General features: G+C 42.0%; 1 protein-coding gene across 1 annotated transcript in view; it reads right to left on the bottom strand.

The window, feature by feature from the left end:
* Positions 1-4,534: 4,534 nt before the first annotated feature.
* LOC102314216 (stabilin-1) overlaps positions 4,535-21,444 on the bottom strand; it is a gene marked incomplete at its 5' end in the record, with an annotated part of 122,182 nt that continues 105,272 nt past the window's right edge. Inside the window, 3 exon segments of the mRNA XM_042228756.1 lie at positions 4,535-5,737; positions 18,280-18,384; positions 18,790-18,939. Coding sequence (XP_042084690.1) covers positions 5,678-5,737; positions 18,280-18,384; positions 18,790-18,939 — 315 coding nt within the window. The 3' untranslated portion in view covers positions 4,535-5,677.

Below are 21,444 nucleotides of genomic sequence, written 5' to 3'. Positions count from 1 at the left end.
AAACTTAACAGACAGCTGGGGCCCGTTCTTCGTACGTCGCTTACTACATCCAAGATCAAATGACACATCCAAGACCAAATCATCGCGCTAACCGTGAGCTCGCTAATCCGGTTCTCCGAACACACCTGCTGTTGACGATTAGTACAGCTGGATGAAGTAATGTGAGATCACTGGGTGTCGTAAAAGGGGCTACGCATCGATAGTAGAAACATTGATCGGCAACCCTCTGATTGGTCGGCGAAAATGTCGAAGGAGCGCGCTCGGTATTTTTCGGCAGCAGAGCAAGAACTCTTGAGTGAGGGATTTCAGGAGTTTCAGAGTTTAATCAGAACGCAAGGGAACACTGCAAAGGCTGCAAAAGCAAGGAGAGAGGGCTGGCAGAAAGTTGCTGACAAATTAAACTCGTAAGTAATTTAATAATAACAATAATAATGGAGTGGATTTATATAGCGCTTTTCAAGGCACCCAAAGCGCTTTACAATGCCACTATTCAGTCACTCTCACATTCACACACTGGTGGAGGCAGCTACGGTTGTAGCCACAGCTGCCCTGGGGCAGACTGACAGAAGCCAGGCTGCCATATCGCGCCATCGGCCCCTCTGGCCAACACCAGTAGGCGGTAGGGTAGATTTATTATATTACACTATATTATCCAATATTATATTACATTATATTATAATATGTTATATTATATCCCCTTTCACATTAGAGCCACAACAGGACCCACTAGAACATGGGAACAAGTAAAAGTGAAATATAAGAATATCCTACAGAATGGTAATATTTATCACTTATATTGCTTTTCGTCTCTTGGAAAGAGACCCTGAAATAATCTGTTTGTTTGTTTATAACAGCAACCAAGAAAAGGGCAGAGCAAAAAAAGACAGGTGGTGGTCCTGCACCCCCTCGTCAACAAGTTGGTTAAGTAAATAATACCCTCACGGGAATATCGATATCTCTCAATGAGCACACTGTCGCGCTGAGCTAAAGGATCCTGTCTGTCCCGCAATATACGCTGAATTCTGAGGACTCTCCTTATCAATCTTGCACCTTCCGCAATGGGTGGCTCGCGTAAACGGACAGGACATGGCTGCGACAGGCTTCCCAAATCCACCTTCGCTTTTATAGCCGTGGTCTCTCATCTTGATTACACGAAGTAATTTACAATTACTACTCTGAAATATGAATTACATCTGTAATAATCACATACATGTAATAGAATGTTAATAGTTCATTTCCCTTTTTTAGGAAATGACCTGTATGTATCTGTGTGACATCAATAAAGGATCAAGTGCTGCATTATCTTTAGTTACATTGATGTTATTTATTTATGGTGAAACAGTGGTGGAATATCGCTGTTGCTTTCGTATAAATGAAGCGGACATACCTGCGTGGCCGCGATCTAATCCTGTTTACATAAAGTAAACCTGCTCCCGAGCAGGTTTACGCTTACGGCTCTGTTGCTATGACAGCAAGTCCCGGATGAGCTTCGGGGAACCGAACGATCCAAGATCACGCGAAATCGTCAACAATCTAATCCAGCTAACTTACTTAGCGAGGTACGAAGAACGGGCCCCAGGTGTTTATAATAGAGTTGAATAAATATTAAAAACATATTTTGATAATTTCTGGAGGATCTCTATGTATAGCATCAACACGTTGGTCCAGGTATCTCTGCTCCTAGTGATAAAGCTTGCAATTTCCACCTGAACTAAAACACTTTAATGTTAATTTTAAAACAAGTATAGCACATTTCTACATCAGGGAACAAAGATGAGTGAAATATTAATTTTCAACTATACAGAAAGCTATTCTACTTGCTCAGGAAAAAAATAAAACACTGAAATAAATTGATCCTTAACCATTGGAAATCACTAAAGTGAAATATATCTCGTGGTTAACTTCCACTGAGCTGCAAAAGCCAGCAGTGTTTTGTAAATTATGTTGTTCTCGCCAGGTATCATGAGTTTCAACTACCTGGTCAGCTAAGAGCTGAGGGGTGAGTTGTAAGACCAGCAGGAACACAGATCTCTGAAAATTAGGCACCTAGAAACATTTTACAAATGAAGATAGAGTATTATGCTAAAGGCTAGCAGTTTCATTTCTCCTTCTAGTCTTCTGTGCTAAAGGCTAGCTGTTTCCATTTCCCTGATTTTATGCTTTGGCTAGCAGTTTACATCTATTTCCAGTCTTTATGCGAAAGGCTAACAGTTTCTGCTTTTAGTTTTCAGTGCTAAAGGATAGTAATTTGAGTATCCCAGTCATTATGCTAAAGATTAGCAGTTTTCCCCTTGTTTTGAAACCCTTGGTGACGCTGTATTGTGAGGTTCATGCAGTTGGTGTCATTGCTGCTGTCAGATGAGCATGCAGTTATTTCCTCCATTCTGTGTGTTACATCACTGCAGCTGTTTTATTGCAGATTCAGCACTAGTGCCTCACTGCAGACATGCACCACCATCAATGATTCATGACCAAAACGGCAGCAGATGGGAAGATTGATGAACTTTAATGTCCTCTTTCAGGTTGTTATTTTAAATGATGGTGGACATTTTGGGTGTTTGTGGAAATGCAGCTGCTCCCTGAGGCAGTACAGTATGTTTGACACTAAAGGATGATGTCCTTATTTTTGAGGTAAATCTAAATTGGCACCGTGGACTTTATCAAACTGAAAGAGGACAGCATTGTTTTTGGCTATTTTGAGCAGCAGATTAAACTAAATTTTACAGTTTACTTTTAGGCAAAATTAAACTGCTATCTGTGTGTTTTCATGGTGATGAAGGAGCAGGTCAAACAGTGCAAAAGTGTGGCTCACTGTAGAAGTGAGCAGTAGAAGATGAGACTTCAGGCTTTGAATCAACCACTTTGTACAGCCGGCTCTCTGCACTGACAGAAACCATTTTGAATAAAATCTTTCTGGTAACTAAATTTTCCACTTTCTTCTCATTATTAGAGAGGAGGAATACACAGAAGGAGCCAACTACATATTTTTTTGTCATTATTAAAAGGGAAATGGACCCAAGATGCAGACTTAAAGCAAACTTGATGAAAAGAAAACTGACCTTTATTTAAACAGCAGCAAACCCCCATGTAGATGAAAACTGAGGTTCAAAACTCCAACCTATGGCAGAGAGCCACAAGACAACCAGTACCCAACAGGAAAACCAGGCAAAGAACTAAGAAACTCCAAGAACTTAAATACACACATGAGGTAATCAGGGAGTCAGTCAGTCGCAAAACGTAGGCCACATCCTTCGAAGGACCCGGCCCATGTAGACCGTGAAGGCCGGGTCCTCTGAAGACCGAGAAGGCCGGAAGTACGAGGCTGTGAAATGGGACGGTCTAGCCATCAGATTTGCGCTGTCTCGGTGGAGTTTAATAAACTCAGCCATCTGCTCCTTGCTATCTAAAAAAGAACAGGACACTGGCCATAAATTCTCGACTGTCTCACATTTCTGTTTAATCAGTTTTCTGTTTGACGTTTATTCAGCTGTGTGAAAATCCCGGAGGAACCCACCTGATGGATTAATAAAGTTTTATTTAATCTAATCTAATAACTTTGATCTCAGCCAAACCGATTTACTCCGGAACAAATAAAACACTAAAAAAAGCCAAACAATAAAATTTTTAAGTTATCCGAGTGACTTATATATCGTGTTTAACCTGAATAGCGAAAGACGGCGGGGGTCTGAAAACGATGAAGCCGGGAGTCTGCTGCTCTCGCCGGCTCGAGTGACCATTGAACCCCCGGTTAGATATCGAGCGAGTGGGTAACAGATGTCTCCGAAAACGTTGGAGCGCTTTTGAAAATATGTGGTGTTTTGATTAACCAAGCAGATATTTGAAGTTTACACGGCTACTTTCTCGCCTGAAAATAGGTTAAAAGTTTATTTTGTGACCCAGAAAGATTAATAAGGGTAATATTAAAACTTAGTAGCTAGCACCATTGTTGGAAATTGGAATTGGCTGGGCCGCGTTATTAATTTTGGGATATGGTGGGCCACGAAGGACACACCCGACCAATCCTTCAAATTCGTGGAAATGAAGGACGCATTTGTCGGCCGCATTTAAAGGAGTCGACAAATTGGGACAGCCTTCGTCGCCTGGCTGTGACGTAATCGGCCTTCAAATGCGGCCTCTGAAGGATGCAGCCTACGTTTTGGGACACAGCTAGAGAGAACAGCTGAGGAAAATAAGACACAAGTGAACAGAATCAAACTAACAAGACAGAGGGGAAGAAAAACTAAACACACTCACTATGTATTAACAGACCTCTCTGCATTGAATCATATCTGTTATTAACCTCTGTCTCTCTTCCACAGCATGTCTTTATCCTGTCTTCCTTCTCTCACCCCAACCGGTCGCAGCAGATGGCCGCCCCTCCCAGAGCCTGGTTCTGCCGGAGGTTTCTTCCTGTTAAAAGGGAGTTTTTCCTTCCCACTGTCGCCAAAGTGCTTGCTCATAGGGGGTCATATGATTGTTGGGTTTTTCTCTGTATCTATGAAGCGCCTTGAGGCGACTTTTGTTGTGATTTGGCGCTATATAAATAAAATTGAATTGAATTGAATTGAAGACACAAGAGACACAGGCTATCAATAATAATGCATAATGTTAGCAATTAGCAACAGTGAAATCACTCAGTCTAAGACTTCATAATGGGACTTCACTAATCATTCGACAATGCCACATTGGCTATATCTGTATTTTATGCCCTTTGTGGTCTGGGTAGGGTTGTGTGCTTTTCCGACAATATATTTAACTGACTAGTTTTTCTGATGTGCAGAGGTAAAAGAACCAAAGTTGGTCTGGCACATTCCTGATGAGACTGACTGCCTGTTCACAGGAAATATTATCTGTAAGAATTCAGTTCCTTTACAGGGAGAGATGAGGGACTCCACAATTTGAAGAGTTATTTTTGGTATTTTGAGCCAGAAGTGACCGTATTTAGACAAGAAAGTAGAGTATTAAGCTAGCTAACACTCACCAGCCATATAAACTGTGTGGGTTAGGTTCAGTTAGAGGTAAGGAATAGACTAATGCAATATCAGAAATTGACTCACAGAATCTCAAACTTTGATCAACTGTATCACACAGAAGTCCACAATATTCATCAGATAATCTATTTAAAATGCTTCTTCTTAAGGCACCAGCAGCACAAACACAATGATAGGTCATATCTACCAACTTCTGTTTTTCCTGGAAATCTCCTGGCTGTCACTATCCAAACGCAGCCAAACGCAGTATCCTGAATTAATGGCTATCCTACAAAAATATTAACTGTTCTCCATAGTTTCACCACCTATTAGCCAGAACAGTCATGCCCCTTACATTAAGCCTTACCAAATGAAAATGGATAAGATTCACCTGAGATTTTTTTACTAAGGGAGAAATTATCCAAAACCAGGTGTAACTGTGTTGAACATGGGACTCTGTAGGGACTGACTCACCTTTGGAGCCAGCCTTTAGTGGCTGTTAGAGGAACGACACTTTTTTGAACAATTATTTAACACAATAAAAACACGGACTGAGGTTTTTTACCCAGAGAGGATTTGGGTTTAGTAAACTTTTATTCCATAATTGATTACAGTTAAACTGTGTGGAAATTTCTAAAGCAAGATGAAGTCACTGAGTTATTGTGGTTTGTTAACAGCCAGCTCCAGTTATACTGGGTCAGCTGGTTTTAATGGCCCAGGTCGAGAATATTTGGCGGTTCTTCTGGCTCCACCTCCTGATTGGTGTCCTGCAGGAAAGAGAGAAGATGTTTAGAACAGGTAAACCACAAAGTGTAGAAAGTTGTGGTGAACAGGACAGATTTTTTTTTATTGTAATCTGCTGGAGGGTCATGGAAGAGCAGATGCTCTGGCTGTGGTTACTGCAGCTGCACAGATGTGCAAAGATATCTGCTAGAAGGTTGTATGGCTGGTGGTTGCACACATTGCAAGATTAGCAATAAGGAGACCCTGGTTCAAATACTGCTGATTCCTTTCAATTTAATTTTTTTCTGAATGTTTTAAGACTATATTATAAATTCTGGCTCCACCAAAGATGTGCCTCTTATTAAGCCGCACTTTACTAAAACCACTAAATGAAGCATTATCATTATCCATTATCATGGATCTGTAATTTCATGTATTAATTTGGTGATGCGGTGAAATTGAAGCAGTTTCCATGTCTCCTTTATTAACTTTAATGTTTAAATGTGTCCAGTTTAAACTTATAGAACTCTAATGTGCAGCTGTCACCTTATAAACAATTTATGTTTATGTTTAGGTTTATGGTGAAATCGTTGAGTGCACAGTGAAAATCGTCAGAACAAGACTGCTACATATAACCACCATGCTGGAAGCTGTCGGGACATGCTGTGGAAGATGATGTCAAAGGGGATACTGGGCAAATTATATTTATTTATTTTGGGGAGGGGGGGGTAGTTTAATTTGCCAACTTGTGAATTTGAATTTGATAAAATAATACCGTGTATGGTTTCAGATGAAGTTTGAGAAGAAATGTTTTTGTTTCAAGTCAGGACTGAAAACTCAGAACAATCAATAACTTCACATGGTTGCATATTTACACTGAGGTGTTTCGTCATTTCCCATAAAAGATCCTTTTACTATTAAACTTAATAAATCATTGCCCCTTCTGAGCTTTGAAGCTTTTTAATAATTAACACATTTCACCTACAGCAATAAATCTGACAGCTGACTGCAGCAAACCACATATTTACATTAAAAGTAATATTCTAAAATTATCTTTGTTCATTTATGTTTTTTTAAGCCTGTCTTGTATGGCAGCTTTTACAGTTATAATCAGAATGTGACTGTTGTTCCAAAAACATTTGCTTTTCCAAGATGAGCTCTATAGACTCTCTATAGGATCCTCTTGTTTGTGGCTTTCTTTTTCTACTTTTTACTTCTTTACTTATTTCTATTATTATTCACGAGTGCATGTGTAATATGGGAATGCCAAAGGTGACAAGGCGAAAGAAAAGGAGTAAAGAAGGAGGGAGAACACAGGGGAAAACATAAGAATAAGAGGACAGAGCACACGTGGAAAACACACAACACATACAAAAAAAAACCAAATCACACCTGAAAAAACAAAAACATGGATACACAAACCAGCAATCTACATGTGTGTGTATTGACAATGACAGTGAGAAATTACAATAATGCCCCCAGGAGCCAGAAGCAGACAGAGAAACACCCCGGAGACCCCTAGAGTACTGAAGACCCCAGGTCACACGTCTCGATGACAACTGTGTGCCCCTCCCAGCAGAAGGAGGAGGGAGGCCAGAGATGGAGCCCTCAAGGCCAAAGGGCAACAGCCCCATAGTACCAGACACCGACAATGCTGCCATGAACTGAGAACAGGGCTCCAGATGCAAGAAACTGCCCAACCACCACCAGAACCACCACCGCCACCATGAACCAACAGTCGAGACCCACCCTGGGTAGGGTGCAGGAAATGGGTGTAGGAAGACCTGCCCCGACTTGCCCACGTTGGGAGTGATATGCTGGGTGTGTCAGATTCTATATGTGTGAGTGATATGTTGTTTGAGGGGTGTGTGTGTGTGTGTGTGTGCGCTGTCATGATACTTAAGACCGGAATGAGAAAGCCAGTTAAGCATCTGGCTTGGTAAACCCACACCCCATCGCAGGGCGGGGGAGGCAGATCTGGGACCGTAAGCACAGCACCCCAGAGCACCATGGCAACCAAGGTCTACATCCACCGCAAAGGATAGTCTCCCTCACCTGAACACCCCACCCCTTCCACTGCTTTACCTTTTTCTAGAACTTGCCTGATTTTGGTGGATACGAGAAAGCTAATGCCCAGAACAGTGGGATCAGACTGTGTGCCCCACACCCCTTAAGCCCCACACACTATTTACAGCAATGAGAGTGAGGCTGATGTGAATTATCTCCTGCTGTGTGTAATGTGTGAGAGAACGAGAAAATGCTGCCCAGAAGACTCTGCCCAATTTCACCCTGCCACTCAGGAAATTATGAATCTATATGGAGTCACTTGGGACACTCTTTTCCTTTTTTAAATTAACCATCCATCTATCCATTCACTTCCGCTTATTCTTTTCAGGGTCGTGGGGGGCGCTGGAGCCTATCCCAGCTGTCATAGGGCGAAAGGGGGGGTACACCCTGGACAGGTCGCCAGTCTGTTGCAGGGCCAACACACAGAGACAGACAACCATTCGCACTCACTTTCACTCGCACATTCACACCTAGTGGCAATTTGGATTATCCAATTAACCTATCCCCACAAGCTGCATGTCTTTGGATGGTGGGAGGAAGCCGGAGTACCCACGCAAACATGGGGAGAACATGCAAACTCCACACAGAAAGACCCCGGCCTGATGGTGGAATTGAACTCAGGACCTTCTTGCTGTGCGGCAACAGTGCTAACCACCGTGCCACCGTGCTGCCTTTTAAATTAACCTTTACAACAAAAATGTGAAGTTAGTTAGTCTTCAGGACTAGTTCTCCAGGCTTCTTGAAGGATGTTCTTGGCTGCCTTTTGTTTCTTTCTCTGTCAAGATGATCCCACACTGCTTCAATAACATTGAGATCTGGGCTCTGGGGAGGCCAACCAATTAAGTGCTAATTTAAAATTTAAAATTGGTTCTTTGCTAAGTTGTCTGTTACGTATAGACGTATAGACAATACTGATTCATCCCTTCAGTTAGGCGCTTTTGCACTGCTTGAATGATTTATAGGTCAGTGTAAATTGGTTCAACACACACAAAAAACAAGTGGTCAAGTACAAGGACTGGACTGAAAATGAGTAAAAAAGCAGCCAATGTCCAAAGAAGAACTCTGAAAGGCCTCCAGAAAACCTGGAGAACTATTGCTCAGCTCATATTAATAAAGGTCTGGCTCATTTAAATCAAAATATAAAGAAATGAGAGGTGCCTAAAAAAGAAAGTGGATTCTAACATAACATTTCTTCCACATTGGGTCCCTGGGATTGCAGATCAGACTCACTGGGCAACTAAAACAGCTAATTTATTTCTATTAATTTGAATTTAGATATTTCATATGCTCCTTGCTTCACGCATAATAATTCGGTAGTTTCATATTTTAACTTAATAATTTAAATTTGCAGAATAATGAGTAGATAAAGCTTTAATATATTTACACCTGCTGTGTAAAACAAGCCAGTGGTGGATGGTAGCAGGTGCTTTCTTTCACAATGAAACTATCCAGAGCCAGCGGCTGGTCAGTGAGCTTTTTTAAACTTCTCCTCGTACCCCTGTTTATTTTAAACGATTATTTAAAAGAAAAGAAAATGTTATATATTCTAACTGGATGCCCAAATGATGATGACACCAAATGTGATCCTGTTAATTAACTGACATGAGATTTTTTTCTTTAGTTGGAGATTATCTGTGGCTATGACCAATGCTAAGCTACTCTGTTGCTGTCTGTATAGTCTTACACCATAACATCTAACTGAGACATGACACTGTTTCTAATCTTCTGATCTAACCCTCAGCAAACTTTTTTTTTAAATGTCAGTGTGACCTTGAAGGCTGATTGTGGTCTCAGGCATTAATGTGATTCTGGAGGTCACACAGCTGAAAACAAGCTGAAGCTCCTCTGATAGAGAAGGAATGTGTAAGCTGCAAAGTGAAGAGAACTAAGTGTCCTTCACAAGAACTCCGACAGCATAAACACGTTTAGATAATCTACTTTTTAGTGAACACATGGACATTCTAATAATGACGGATTGAATTTATATAGCGCTTTTTGAGATCTCAAAGCGCTTTACAATTCCACTATTCATTCACTCTCACACTCACACACTGGTGGAGGCAAGCTACAGTTGTAGCTACAGCTGCCCTGGGGCAGACTGACAGAAGCGAGGCTGCCATATCGCGCCATCGGCCCCTCTGGCCATCACCAGCAGGCGGTAGGTGAAGTGTCTTGCCCAAGCACACAACAACCAAGACTGTCCAAGCTGGGGCTCGAAACGGCAACCTTCTGATTACAAGACGAACGGCCAACTCTTGAGCCATGATCGCCCATTCTCTGAGTTATTTCTCAAGCAGCAAGAAATAATGTGTGCTGTTGGATTGTTATGCAGTGTTTCAGTGTTTTGTGAAATCATGCAGGAAGATGGCAGAATCTGGAGAAAAAGGAGAAAGCTACACATCATCAGGCTCCAATTAGATCGTTTAGTTCTTAAATTTTAAAGAAGGAGCCAAATTGTGTGCTGACAAATACTGTGTTTCTCAGTTCTTTATCAGGATTTTTATTAGGATGAACACACGCTTGCTTTTATCCTGAACAATTAAACAAGTATCAGTAACTATACTGATATTGTTCAGGGATATTGTCCACATGTTCTGTGTGGCATTTAATTTAATTTGTGAGCTGCCATTTAAACACAAGCTTTTTTCCCCCCTTTTATTTAAAATCGACATGCCTTCCAAATACAGAGAAGTGGCAAACGGTGGTCTGACCTTTCTCCTTTTCTCCTGAAAGTTCTGATATTATGAATAAAAATATTAAAGAATCAATAAATATATACTCTCTCTATATTTTTATCTTATGTATATTTACATAATGATAAATATTCTATAGAAATACACACTCAAAAATATTAAGGGAACAATCCTTTATCACAGCATAACACAAACTCAGTTAAACCTGAGGGATATCAATCAGGCCAGTTAGAAACACAAACCATTACGAATCTATTTTAGGTGCTTTGGTGCAAATGAAAGTGACAGCAGGTGCACCGGAGAGGCAACAACAAGCCAAATCCCACAAAAGGAACGGTTTAGCAGGTGGTGGTCACAGACCATTGTTCTCTCCTTATCTCTGCTGACTGATTTTCCTCTCATTTTGCCTTCTAGTGTCCTTAGCACTGCGTGTAACATGAGATGATACCTGCATCCCATTCAGGTTTCACAGCTATTCCAGCTCCTGTAGGATAAAACATCCATATGCGCTATTGCGAAACGGTTGCTGTACCATTTGCTGTGTTTTCCAGTAAAGCCTCAAAAGTGTGAAGATACCAGGAGAGAGACTGTTACATGATGATAGCTCGAAAGGGCCATAGAAGGGCCTCAAGCCTGCAATATGACCAGTATCTGCTCCTTTGTGCCCTACAGCCCTACTCGTGTGCATGTTTTTGACCAACACCTCCGAAACAGGCTCCATGAGCATGGCATTAGGGCCTGACTCCCTTAGTGAGATCTGTGCTCACAGACTAGCATCCTGCTGCACCATTTGCATTCACCTGAGTACACCAGAACTGGCAGGGCCGCCACTGGCACCCTGTTCTCTTCACAGATGAGAGCAGCTTCACACTGAGCACGTGTGACAGGTGTGAAACAGTCTGGAGACGCCATGGCATCTGTTACAGAGTTTTATGGATAATATGAGACTCAAAAAAATCTTAGCACTGTACAAACATAACAAAACGCAATTGAATCAGTCTTGTAAACATCCCAGTGGTCCATGTCTACTGTGGAGAAGAGAGGACATACTGATTATAAATATACTGTGGGAATAAACAAGAGGGCTCATCTCACACAACACCATCCTAAAATAATATACATTAAATCAGCTGAACCGACTAAAAACTTCAAGTGTTGGACACACTCAGCTTGACAAAGCTTCCTTCTAATTCAGAGCAAGCTAATGCCTCAGTCATGAGTAAAAATAGGACCTCAACCTCCTTGCATCCACAAATAAACAATGAATAAATATATTGGTAGTGCCTGATGATTGTATTGAATTTTCTTTCCCATTCTGTGACTGACTACAACTTGCGATGACTACATGGTTGCCCAGAGCTTGAGGGTGTTGCACAGTCACGCCCACGATTGCACAGGTCGCCTGATAGGAGGCAACCTTTCTGAAACAATTGCAGTCTGACTTGGACAGACTGCAAACACCCTCAGAGAGAGATCATCAGCAGTTTGCAAATACTGACATACTGACAAGCAGCCTACAGGAACAAAGCAAGGACTCAGAACATGGAATTAATTGAATTCTATTATGCCAGCCAACCCACTAAGAGAGGTTATATTAATGAGCAGCAGACCAACATCGACAATGATCAACAAGCACTTGGTAGCTCTGTGCTACGATATCAATAAAGGAAAGCTACTACTGAAGCTGAAGATCAGTATAGACACAATGAGTACGGATATAATGAGGTGACCCTGGTACAAGATGTCAGTGTAACTGAATTATATGATGCCCAACCACCTGCAATCACTGCAGCCACTGAGCCGAGGATGAAGATTGTGCCTAGACTCGATGTTGCAAGATATAAAGATAAAATTACTCTCCATCAACACTATTATTATCACTGAGACAAGCAAGTCCACACTGCTCTTCTTAGGCCTCAACCCCCTAAGCTAGCTCATCACAAAGACTGGATGCAGATTAAATTACTGGATGGACAGCAGCCTCCTAACCTCCAGCTGACAGCCACCTCGTCCCTCTCCTCGTCTCCTCTGCACCCAACTAAGAGCCAGCCGGCCGCCAGTAGCATCAAGTGTGTTCAAAGCCTGAATACAAGCCAGTAACTGAATCTGGAGAGCTGATTTTTATTTTTCACATCAACATTTTGGTTGTTAGCTTAGAGGAAATTGTAAATATTTATCCATACGAATTGAGCACCTGGCAGTAGTTAAATAGGAGTGAGAAGACTCTTTTTGGTAATAATCTTTTCTCTTGTTTATTATTTAAGAACACGGTTTAGATATTTGCCATTTGTTTTCTTTCTGTTAGGGAACAACAGGGATCATTAGAGGTTTTTGTGCTGCTGCTCTATCCAGCTGCGAGAAGAAAAACACAAATCCTTGCTTCCAATCGTCTTCCTCACCAATGCCAGATCCCTCACAAATAAAATGGAGGGGCTATAATTAGAGATTTATTTAACCGCTTTGTCCGGGAGTGTTGTCTACAGATTGTAACTGAATCCTGGCTCCATCCAGATTTCCCCGATGTCTTGGTAGAGTTACTGGGCCAGACATTACACCGCCAGGACCGCAACAAAGATCTGGTTAGGGAAGGGCCAGCAGGCTCTGTGCTTATCTGCTTCAGGATTGGTGCCGTAACAGTAGAATTACAGATGGTCACTGCTTAGAGGCCATGTCTATTCAGGGCAGGCACTTTGATCTACCTCGCAAGCTAACGGTAGCCATAGTACATTTACATGTCCCCCAATGCTAATGTTAGCTCAGCACCCAACCACCTTCAACTTATCATCAGTAAACAGCAGACAGAGCCTCGGAGGGCGTCGATATTGTTGCTGGGACTTTAACAAGGTATCTCTGAAGTCTGTATTCCCTAAATTCTTCCAACATGTTAACTGTAACTGTACCAGGGGGATCAGGACACTGGACCATGTGTACAGCAACATCAAACAGGCCTACAGGGTAACACCCCTCCCCCACCTAGGACAATCTGACCATCTCTTCTCTGCTCCTCATTCCTGCCCACACCCCCCTCAGGAAACAGCTCACTCCAAACACCCGGGTCATTAAAAACTGGCCAGATGATGAGCTTCTCTGAATACAGGGCTGTTTTGATCTGACAGAGTTGTAAAACATCAAACACCAGGATCTGGAGACCTTCACTCAGTCAGTCCTTTTCTACATTAAGTGCTGTGTAGAGAATGTAACAGTAACCAAAACCATTCGTGGTTTTCCTAACCGAAAACTTTGGATGATAAGTGAAGTACAGGCTCTGATCAGAACTCATAACTCTGCCTTCAGGCTGAGGGACTGTTCTCTGTACAACACTGCCAGAGCCAACCTGAGGAGGGGCATCAAACAGGCAAATGAGGCATACAGGATGGGGAGGCTTCCTCACTGATAACAACCCCCGCCAGATGTGGAGAACTCTCACCAACTACAAAGGCCAGAACCCTCCAACCCCCGACAGCAGGTTCAAACTTGCTGTCAGGGGCTAACCTCAAAGCCTTCTTTGTTCGGTTTCAGACCACCCCTCCCCCACACACAGTCCACAGAGGATGCCATCACCCTTCACAGAGCGCTGAGCCATCTGGAGAACAGGAAGAACTACATGAGGATGCTCTTTGTGGACTACAGCTCAGCAATCAACACCATAATCTCAGACATCCTCACCACCAAACTGGACCACCTTCAGAACCCCCCGTCACTTGCTCCTGGATCAAAGACTACCTACCTCCCCCCTGACTGTCACTCAGCACCGGATCCCCACAGGGCTTTGTTCTCAGCACCACCGTGGTTAGACTCATCTCTGATGGAGATGAGACAGCATACAGGGCGGAAGTAGAGAACTTGTCCCACTGTTGCTCAGAAAACAACCTGAAGCTGAATGTCCTTAAAACAGAAGAACTCATAATAGACTTCAGGAGGCACAGACAGGTCCACTCCCCTCTCATTAAAAATGGACAATGGGTGGAATCTGTCTCCAACTTCAGGTTTCTGGGCACCCACACCTCTTCCAATTTCACCTGGACCCACAACACCAATGTCCTGGTAAAAAAGGATCAACGGCAGCTGCACTTCCTCCTTTTCCTAAAGAATAACCTTGACCAGAAGCTGCTGGTGGCCTTCTACAGCTCCTCAGTGGAGAGGATACTCTCCTACTGCCTTGGTGTTGAGTATGCAGGAGCCACTACTGAGAAGAGGACAGCTGTGCAGTGTGTAACTAACACCACCCAAAAAAATCATTGGCTGCCCTCTGCCATCGCCAGATCCTCCTGTCTCAGGAAAACCAGAGCCATCATAGGTGACCCCTTGCACCCCGCTCACCACCTGTTTGATCTGCTGCCCTCTGGTTGGCACCTCTGGTCAGTCCTAGGGATGGGTACCGGCTCTGACATAAACGGTAGTAACCAGACCAAAAAGCAGCGCACATTTCGGTGCTTTTTTTTTTCCTGAGATGTCATGCACTTTGGATTCCAGCCAATCATTTTACCTTTGCGAGTGTAGTAGGCGGGCCCAGGTACGTACGTTCTTTTAGAGCAGAGCTACAGATTAAAAATGCCCAAAGTGAAGCGGTCAAAAGTCTGGCTGTACTTCAAAGGAGGTAACTCCTCGAATCTGATGAAACACCTGGCGACGTATAGCATTTTGTTAAAAGCCGAGAAATGCGCCGTATTTGATAGCTTGCTGCGAGACCTCACATCGTGCACATCTACTGCGCGTGGGTTGCCTGTTATATGACCCGGAGTTAGCAACATCCCCCAAAAACCCGAAGAGTAGAGTCCTGGCCCCTAGCTCTGCCAGTGTAGCAGAAACGATGATGGATGATGATGGCAGCAACAGCCGTTCTTCTCTGTGTCAGTAGCTTAATGTTGTTCGTGTGTAATGTACGTTGAGTAGGCTAACCACGTTATTAAATTAATGCACGTAAGGTGAACTAGCAAACACCGTCGTAGTTACATGCGGCTGTCTTCTTGTTTGATGGCAGATACTCCCTTCACCCTGGCCAAAAAGGCTAAAATGACCAAAGAAAAAGTGAAAAACAGCTAAACATGAGAGGTTTTTGGACAAAGTTTGTGTTTTTTGTCCATTGTTTAAGCACTGCTTCCAGCCAAGAGTGATATCATAAATCCCCTATAGCTGCAGAAAAGGCCAACATTGTTATCTTTTTACAAAAAAACAGCTGAACATGAGAGGTTTTTGGACCAATTTTGTGTTCTCCATTCTTTAAGCACCGGCACCATTTCAAAAGTACCGGTTTGGTACTGGTATCGGATAAAACCTAAACGATACCCATCCCTAGTCAATCCCACACCTCCAGACTCACAAACAGCTCCGTCCCCTGGGCCATTCGGACTGTCAATAAACACTATCCCTTCCCATGACACCATGGAGAGTTTCTACCGTGAACAGGTAGCAGTGCTTCTTTTTTCTTTGGGCGTAATGGCATAATGAAGGGTGTGCCTTCAGTGCTTCCCTAAGGAGTGCACATCATAATCTAGATATTAAAATCTTTCTTTTCACCCTTACTGTCAGTTTTAATAACTCAGAGAGGACATGAAGATTGAGATCAGTACAGTCTTGCTATGAAGTAACACACAGACTAATCATTAATTAGTAACAGCGGATGAGCAGCTGATGTTTATTTTACTCAGTGGTGCTAGAAATTAGAAGCTGTGCAGCTTTGAGGTTGAGAGATGTGCAGTAGCCCTGCAGCAGAATGCTGAGGTACAGCAGTGTGTCTGCACCGATGTTCGTCTGTGGATGCTGGCTGCCTTTTGTTCTTTTGTTGTGTCAAGATCTCATTATGCTTTAATAGTGTTAAGCTCTGAGCTCTGGAGAGTCCAATCCATGACTGATAGTGCTCCATTGTGTGTTTTTTCAATCCAGGTATGCTTTTACTGCATTTTAAGTGTGTTTGGGATCATTGTTGTGCTTAAAAAATAAAGTTGCTGCCAGTCAGATTATTTCTAGATGGTATTGCATGTTGGATTAAAATCTGACTTCTTTGAGCGTTTGGTTACCGGGGTGTATGTGAGCAGGTTGTTGAATTTACGTGTGAGGAATTTAATTGAGTGAGTGGCCATGAATACCTGCGCCTATGAAATTATTTAATTTCTTGTGAAATCATTTTCTCTCGTGCGCCACTTTTGACACAAATATAATTCCATGATGCTCCTCTTTTGTCCAGCTGGCACTGTATATTTATGTGTTACTACAGGCTACAGTAATAGAGTGCAACATTAAATCTCCCATCACCCTCCTCTTCCTCTGCCAGCTGCAGCTGTAGGGCCTAAAACTTATTTTGTTTAAAACCTCCCACCTTTCCTTCAAGTGCACACAGACACATGGAGTCAGGCCTCTTATCTCTGAGAAGAGGCAGGCAAGAGGCTGCACATCCCAGGAAACAGGGGAGATGTTGAAGAAGGCTGTCTAATATGAGGATTTGTGAGTCTGCTTAGGATGTCAGCTGTACCTGTATGTGTGGCATGATGGATGGTGGAAAACTCCCTGTGTGAACTGAAACGGTGTAAACATGGGGAAAACCCATCCGGGGGGGGGGGGAGAGTAAACGGTCATGCATTCAGATTCGGTGTGTGTTCATGAACCTCATTCTACTGAAGGTCCCAAAATTTTCTAAAATGCAGACTAGTCGACTAATCTTAAGGAACTAAACAGTCAAACTTGACGATAAACTAATGAAAAAGCTTAAATATGAAAACCGTTAAGATCATTATTTTAAACATTAGTCAAATTTATAAACATATGCACACAGTCCCAGCTTAGTCTGCTGTGTGAGGCTAACATTAGCAGCCTTTTTGCAGGTTATTGCTGGATGAGGCTTTATATTTCAGTGAGACAACCGTTCATTTTCTGCAATGCACAATAGCGCCAGATCAGTGAGCTGCAAGCAGCTAACTGGTGTTGTAAAATATGAAAGATTTGTATCTTGGTGCCAAATAGTGAGGGCAGCATTGTTTAACTATGTCGTCCAGCCATTTGCAAACGTATGGCAGTCGCAGTCCACCACAACGCAGTGCTCAGAAAAACTAAAGGAACACTTTGAAAACACATCAGATCGCAATGAAAAGAATAAAATCATGTATCTTTATCTATGGTTACCTACATATATGGACTGGGTAATGTGATAGGAACAGAAAGATGCTACACTGTTTGATGGAAATGAAAATGATCAACCTACAGAGGGCTAAATTCAAAGCCACCCCAAATTCAGTGTGAAAAAATGATACAGCGGGCTAGTCCTGTCATGGTTCCGAGTCTGTTGCTTAGAGTTCTGCGGTGTCCGAGTTTTGAAGTTCTGTTTAAATATCTTTAGGTTGTTAGGTTCACATTTCATGTATTATTCCGGAACTCCTGTTGTAACTTTCTTGTCTCAGTTACTCTCCTCTTATGTCCTGTTAATTTTAGTCTTGTCTCTGTATCTCTCTGTGGTTTCTGATGTCATATTGAAAAAAAGGGGAAAGAGCTAAAACAGTCAAACTGAGGATGACCTGAGGGCTGCACCAAGAACCAGTGTAAGACAGATATAAATTATTTTGACCTCCAAGTCATGCAGGGTCACTCTAGATTCTTTTGGTGCTTTTTTGTAGCCTTTATTTTCGTAGGACAGCAGAGAACAGACAAGAAAGCTGGAAAAAAGGCCAAGAGGAAGACCTGCAGGAAATGGACCGAATGCAGATTGGAACTTGGGCCTCTTGGCATATGGGTCGCCTGCTCTAAGAACAAAACCTGTGCACACAGCTATCTGAGAAACACTCAGAAACACAGAAATTTGTTGGATCTTTGTTTAAGATAAAGTACCTAAGACTTACCTCAAATGGCTCAGCTAAGGCTCTAGAGCTGACGTAGAGAGGGTTGGGGATGGAGACCAGTGTGGGTTTGGGCCTACCTCCTGTTGCACCATCCTCATCCTCATTCTGTGACAGAGAAAAGATGACTCAGTATTAATCCAAGATAAAACTAATAACAATTCACAGCTTAAGTATGTCTTGAAGGGAAAAAAACTTTATTAGCTCATCAAAACCTTGTAAGTGCTTTTTTAGCATATTTAACTTAACTTAACTAAGTTTCCATTCATGCATTGTTTTCATGACCCAGTTAAATTTATTTTGACTCCCCATTCATTTAAACTGGAGCTTCAAAATAACTGCCCAGAGGTGTTACCAAATCAAGTGGGAAGACATAGCTCTAGAGGGACTTAGTTATAAGTAATTCTGGTGGGGAAATAATCTATGAATCGCATGCAGCTAATGAGGCAAAAATGTAAAAAATAAAAATACTGTAACCAGGACAACAAGGAGCAGTGTGTGTGTGTGTCTCACTCTGAAGTAGTGGAAGCGGAAGGCATCAGTCTTGTGTTTGAAGACATAGCAGCCGAGTGCAGCCAGTGCACACACCAACATCAACGTCACCAAGATGGCCGTCACTGTTGTGCTTGAGTGGGCGTGGCCTAGGGAAGTGTTATGGTAGCTCTGTAGAGGACGTGAGGAAAAGACAAGAATCAGTAAAATAAAACCATCTAATCCTCACCACACACACTTCTGTTTAGCTCTAATCACTATGACAACACTTTGCTCCACTGTTGCCATGGTGACGTGATTCTGCTGGGTCATCATGACCAGCTTCATTTTCCCAGAGGATGATAAAAAATTTAATTGATGGATTAAAGCACAAGGATTTCAGTTATTGTGAAGGTCGCACATTGACTCATTACACAAACACTATGTTGGTTCACACTGAAGTTGTTGAATAGGTCCCCATACGTTAGAGCTTTTCAGTGTCTGTGTATTGCTGGTTTCAACTTAAATTAGTTATCTGGAAATATCTGTGTACTCCTTTCTGGTGTTCTCCAGTAGAGCAACACCTGTTAGCAATGTGACATCATATTAAAACCCAAGTTTTTAGGACCATCCATCGAGCCATCAATCCATCCAACCATCTGTCTCTTCCGCTTATTCTCATTGGCAATTCCACATTGGTAACCTCTTCTCCTGAGCAACTCATGCTGGAGATAAGAGATGAGCAAACACTAAAACATAACCCACTGAGAAGTTAATTATCTGAAAATTGGCAACAACATTTTCAGTAACTTGTTAACAAACCGCCGAAACTCTTGTGGCCCATTTTGCTAGCTTTCTCACCTTAGCAAACGGCAATGTACAACAAAGGAGATGTCACATCCACTGGCACAAGCATCGTTTTGGTGTTGTTTCAGCCGGCTGTGCACCTCTTTGTTTTTGTAACCTTGTTTGTTGCGAGTATATAATAATGATTTCTTTGAATCCCTGCTTGTAATTCTTTGATTAAACTCAGTTTTATTTATGTAGTGTCAAATCACGACAGCAGTTAACTCAATGTGCATTATGTTGTAAGGTAAAGACCCCACAATAATACAGAGAAAACCTCAACATTCAGACAACCCCCGATGAACAAGCACTTGGCAATAATGAAAAGGAAAAACTTCCTTTTTAACCAAAGAAACCTCCAGCAGAACCAGGCTTACGGAGGGGGTGACGAGAGGAAGGAGGAAGACACAATAAAAGGCATACTGCAGAAGAGAGCCAGACATTAATAACAACTAATAATCAAATGGAGAGTGGTGTATAAACACACAAAGAGTAAATAGTGAAGAAGAAACACTGGGAAGCCAATCTAGGTCTATTGCAACATAACCCGGGAGGATCACCTGATTCACTCAGTATCTGGTTAGATACTATATTTCTAAGCTTTTTAGGGCTGACTAAATTAACCTCAGTTTTATCTGAATTTAGAAGCAGGAAATTAGAGGCTATCGAGGACTTTATGTCTTGAAGACATTCCTGTGTGTCATCTGGCAGATAAAAGAAGGTATCATCTGCATACCAATGAAGTCTGTTGGACTGTATAATTAACCTTAGTATGTGAAGAAGACTCCCCATTTACTTAAATAAACTGGAGTCTATTAAATAGAAGTAACCACTGCTGCAAAGTACATTTAATACCTGAGGTAGGTTCAAATCTTTTTAGTAAAATGCAGAACAAGAACAGACATGAGTCCACTATCAGAGGCCATAAGAAGATCATTTGTAACCTTCAGTAAAGCTGTTTCTGTGCTGTGATGAGCTCTGAAGCCTGACTGAAACTCTTCAAATAAGCAATTCCTCTGCAGATAATCTGTTAGCTGTTTTGCAACTACTTTTTAAAGAATTTTTGAGATATAGGAAGGTTTCAGATTGTCTTGTAACTAGACAAGACTGTTGGGCCAAGTAATGGCTCTTTAAGTAATGATTTAATTACTGCCACCTTAAAGGCCTGTGGTATCTAACATTTTAATAGAGATAGATTGATCATATTTAAGATCGAAGCATTACTTAATGGTAGGACTTCTTTGAGCAGTCTTCTAGGAATGGGGTCTAATAGACAGATTGATGATTTGAAAGAAGTAATTATTTGAACTTAATTCAGAAAGATCAATTGAAGAGAGAGTCTAAATAAATATCAGAAGCACTGAAAATAATAATGTGTTACATCTAAGTAACACAGACGTAATAATAGAAGATGGCTAAGCATTTGTTGCCTGTTTTCTCTGAGCTACTTGAAGAGATAATGGTGATAAGAAAAGTCAAACCATACAGAAAAAAGCATCCCATCTTGGGAAACTTCCTGTCAAACAGTGGGGATATCCCTTAGCTTCCTCTGAATGCCACAAATGGAGCTGTTGGTAGAGAGGCACCTTTATCCAAAACCCTCTCTATCTTTGTTGACCCAACCCTCCGCTCCAATGCAGACCTAGTATCTCTGAGAAATGTTCCAAGGCAGTGGTTTTTCTCATTGAGTTTCCTCAACACATCTTCTATACTAAAGGCTTACTAACTTGAGCTAGAACATGATGTGACAGCTAAAACAGATACCATATTGTTTTTAAAAGGTTCCTTCATGTAATGATCTTCTAGAGGGTGTGGGGAGCCACAGCCCTGTCCTCCAGGGCATGAAGCAGG

Source organism: Haplochromis burtoni, unplaced genomic scaffold (assembly GCF_018398535.1).
Source record: "Haplochromis burtoni strain Fernald_Lab_line unplaced genomic scaffold, NCSU_Asbu1 Contig_347, whole genome shotgun sequence".
NCBI classification, from domain to species: Eukaryota; Metazoa; Chordata; class Actinopteri; order Cichliformes; family Cichlidae; genus Haplochromis; species Haplochromis burtoni.
Note: the sequence above shows the minus strand (reverse complement) of the source record. Positions and strands in the feature narration are given on the sequence as shown.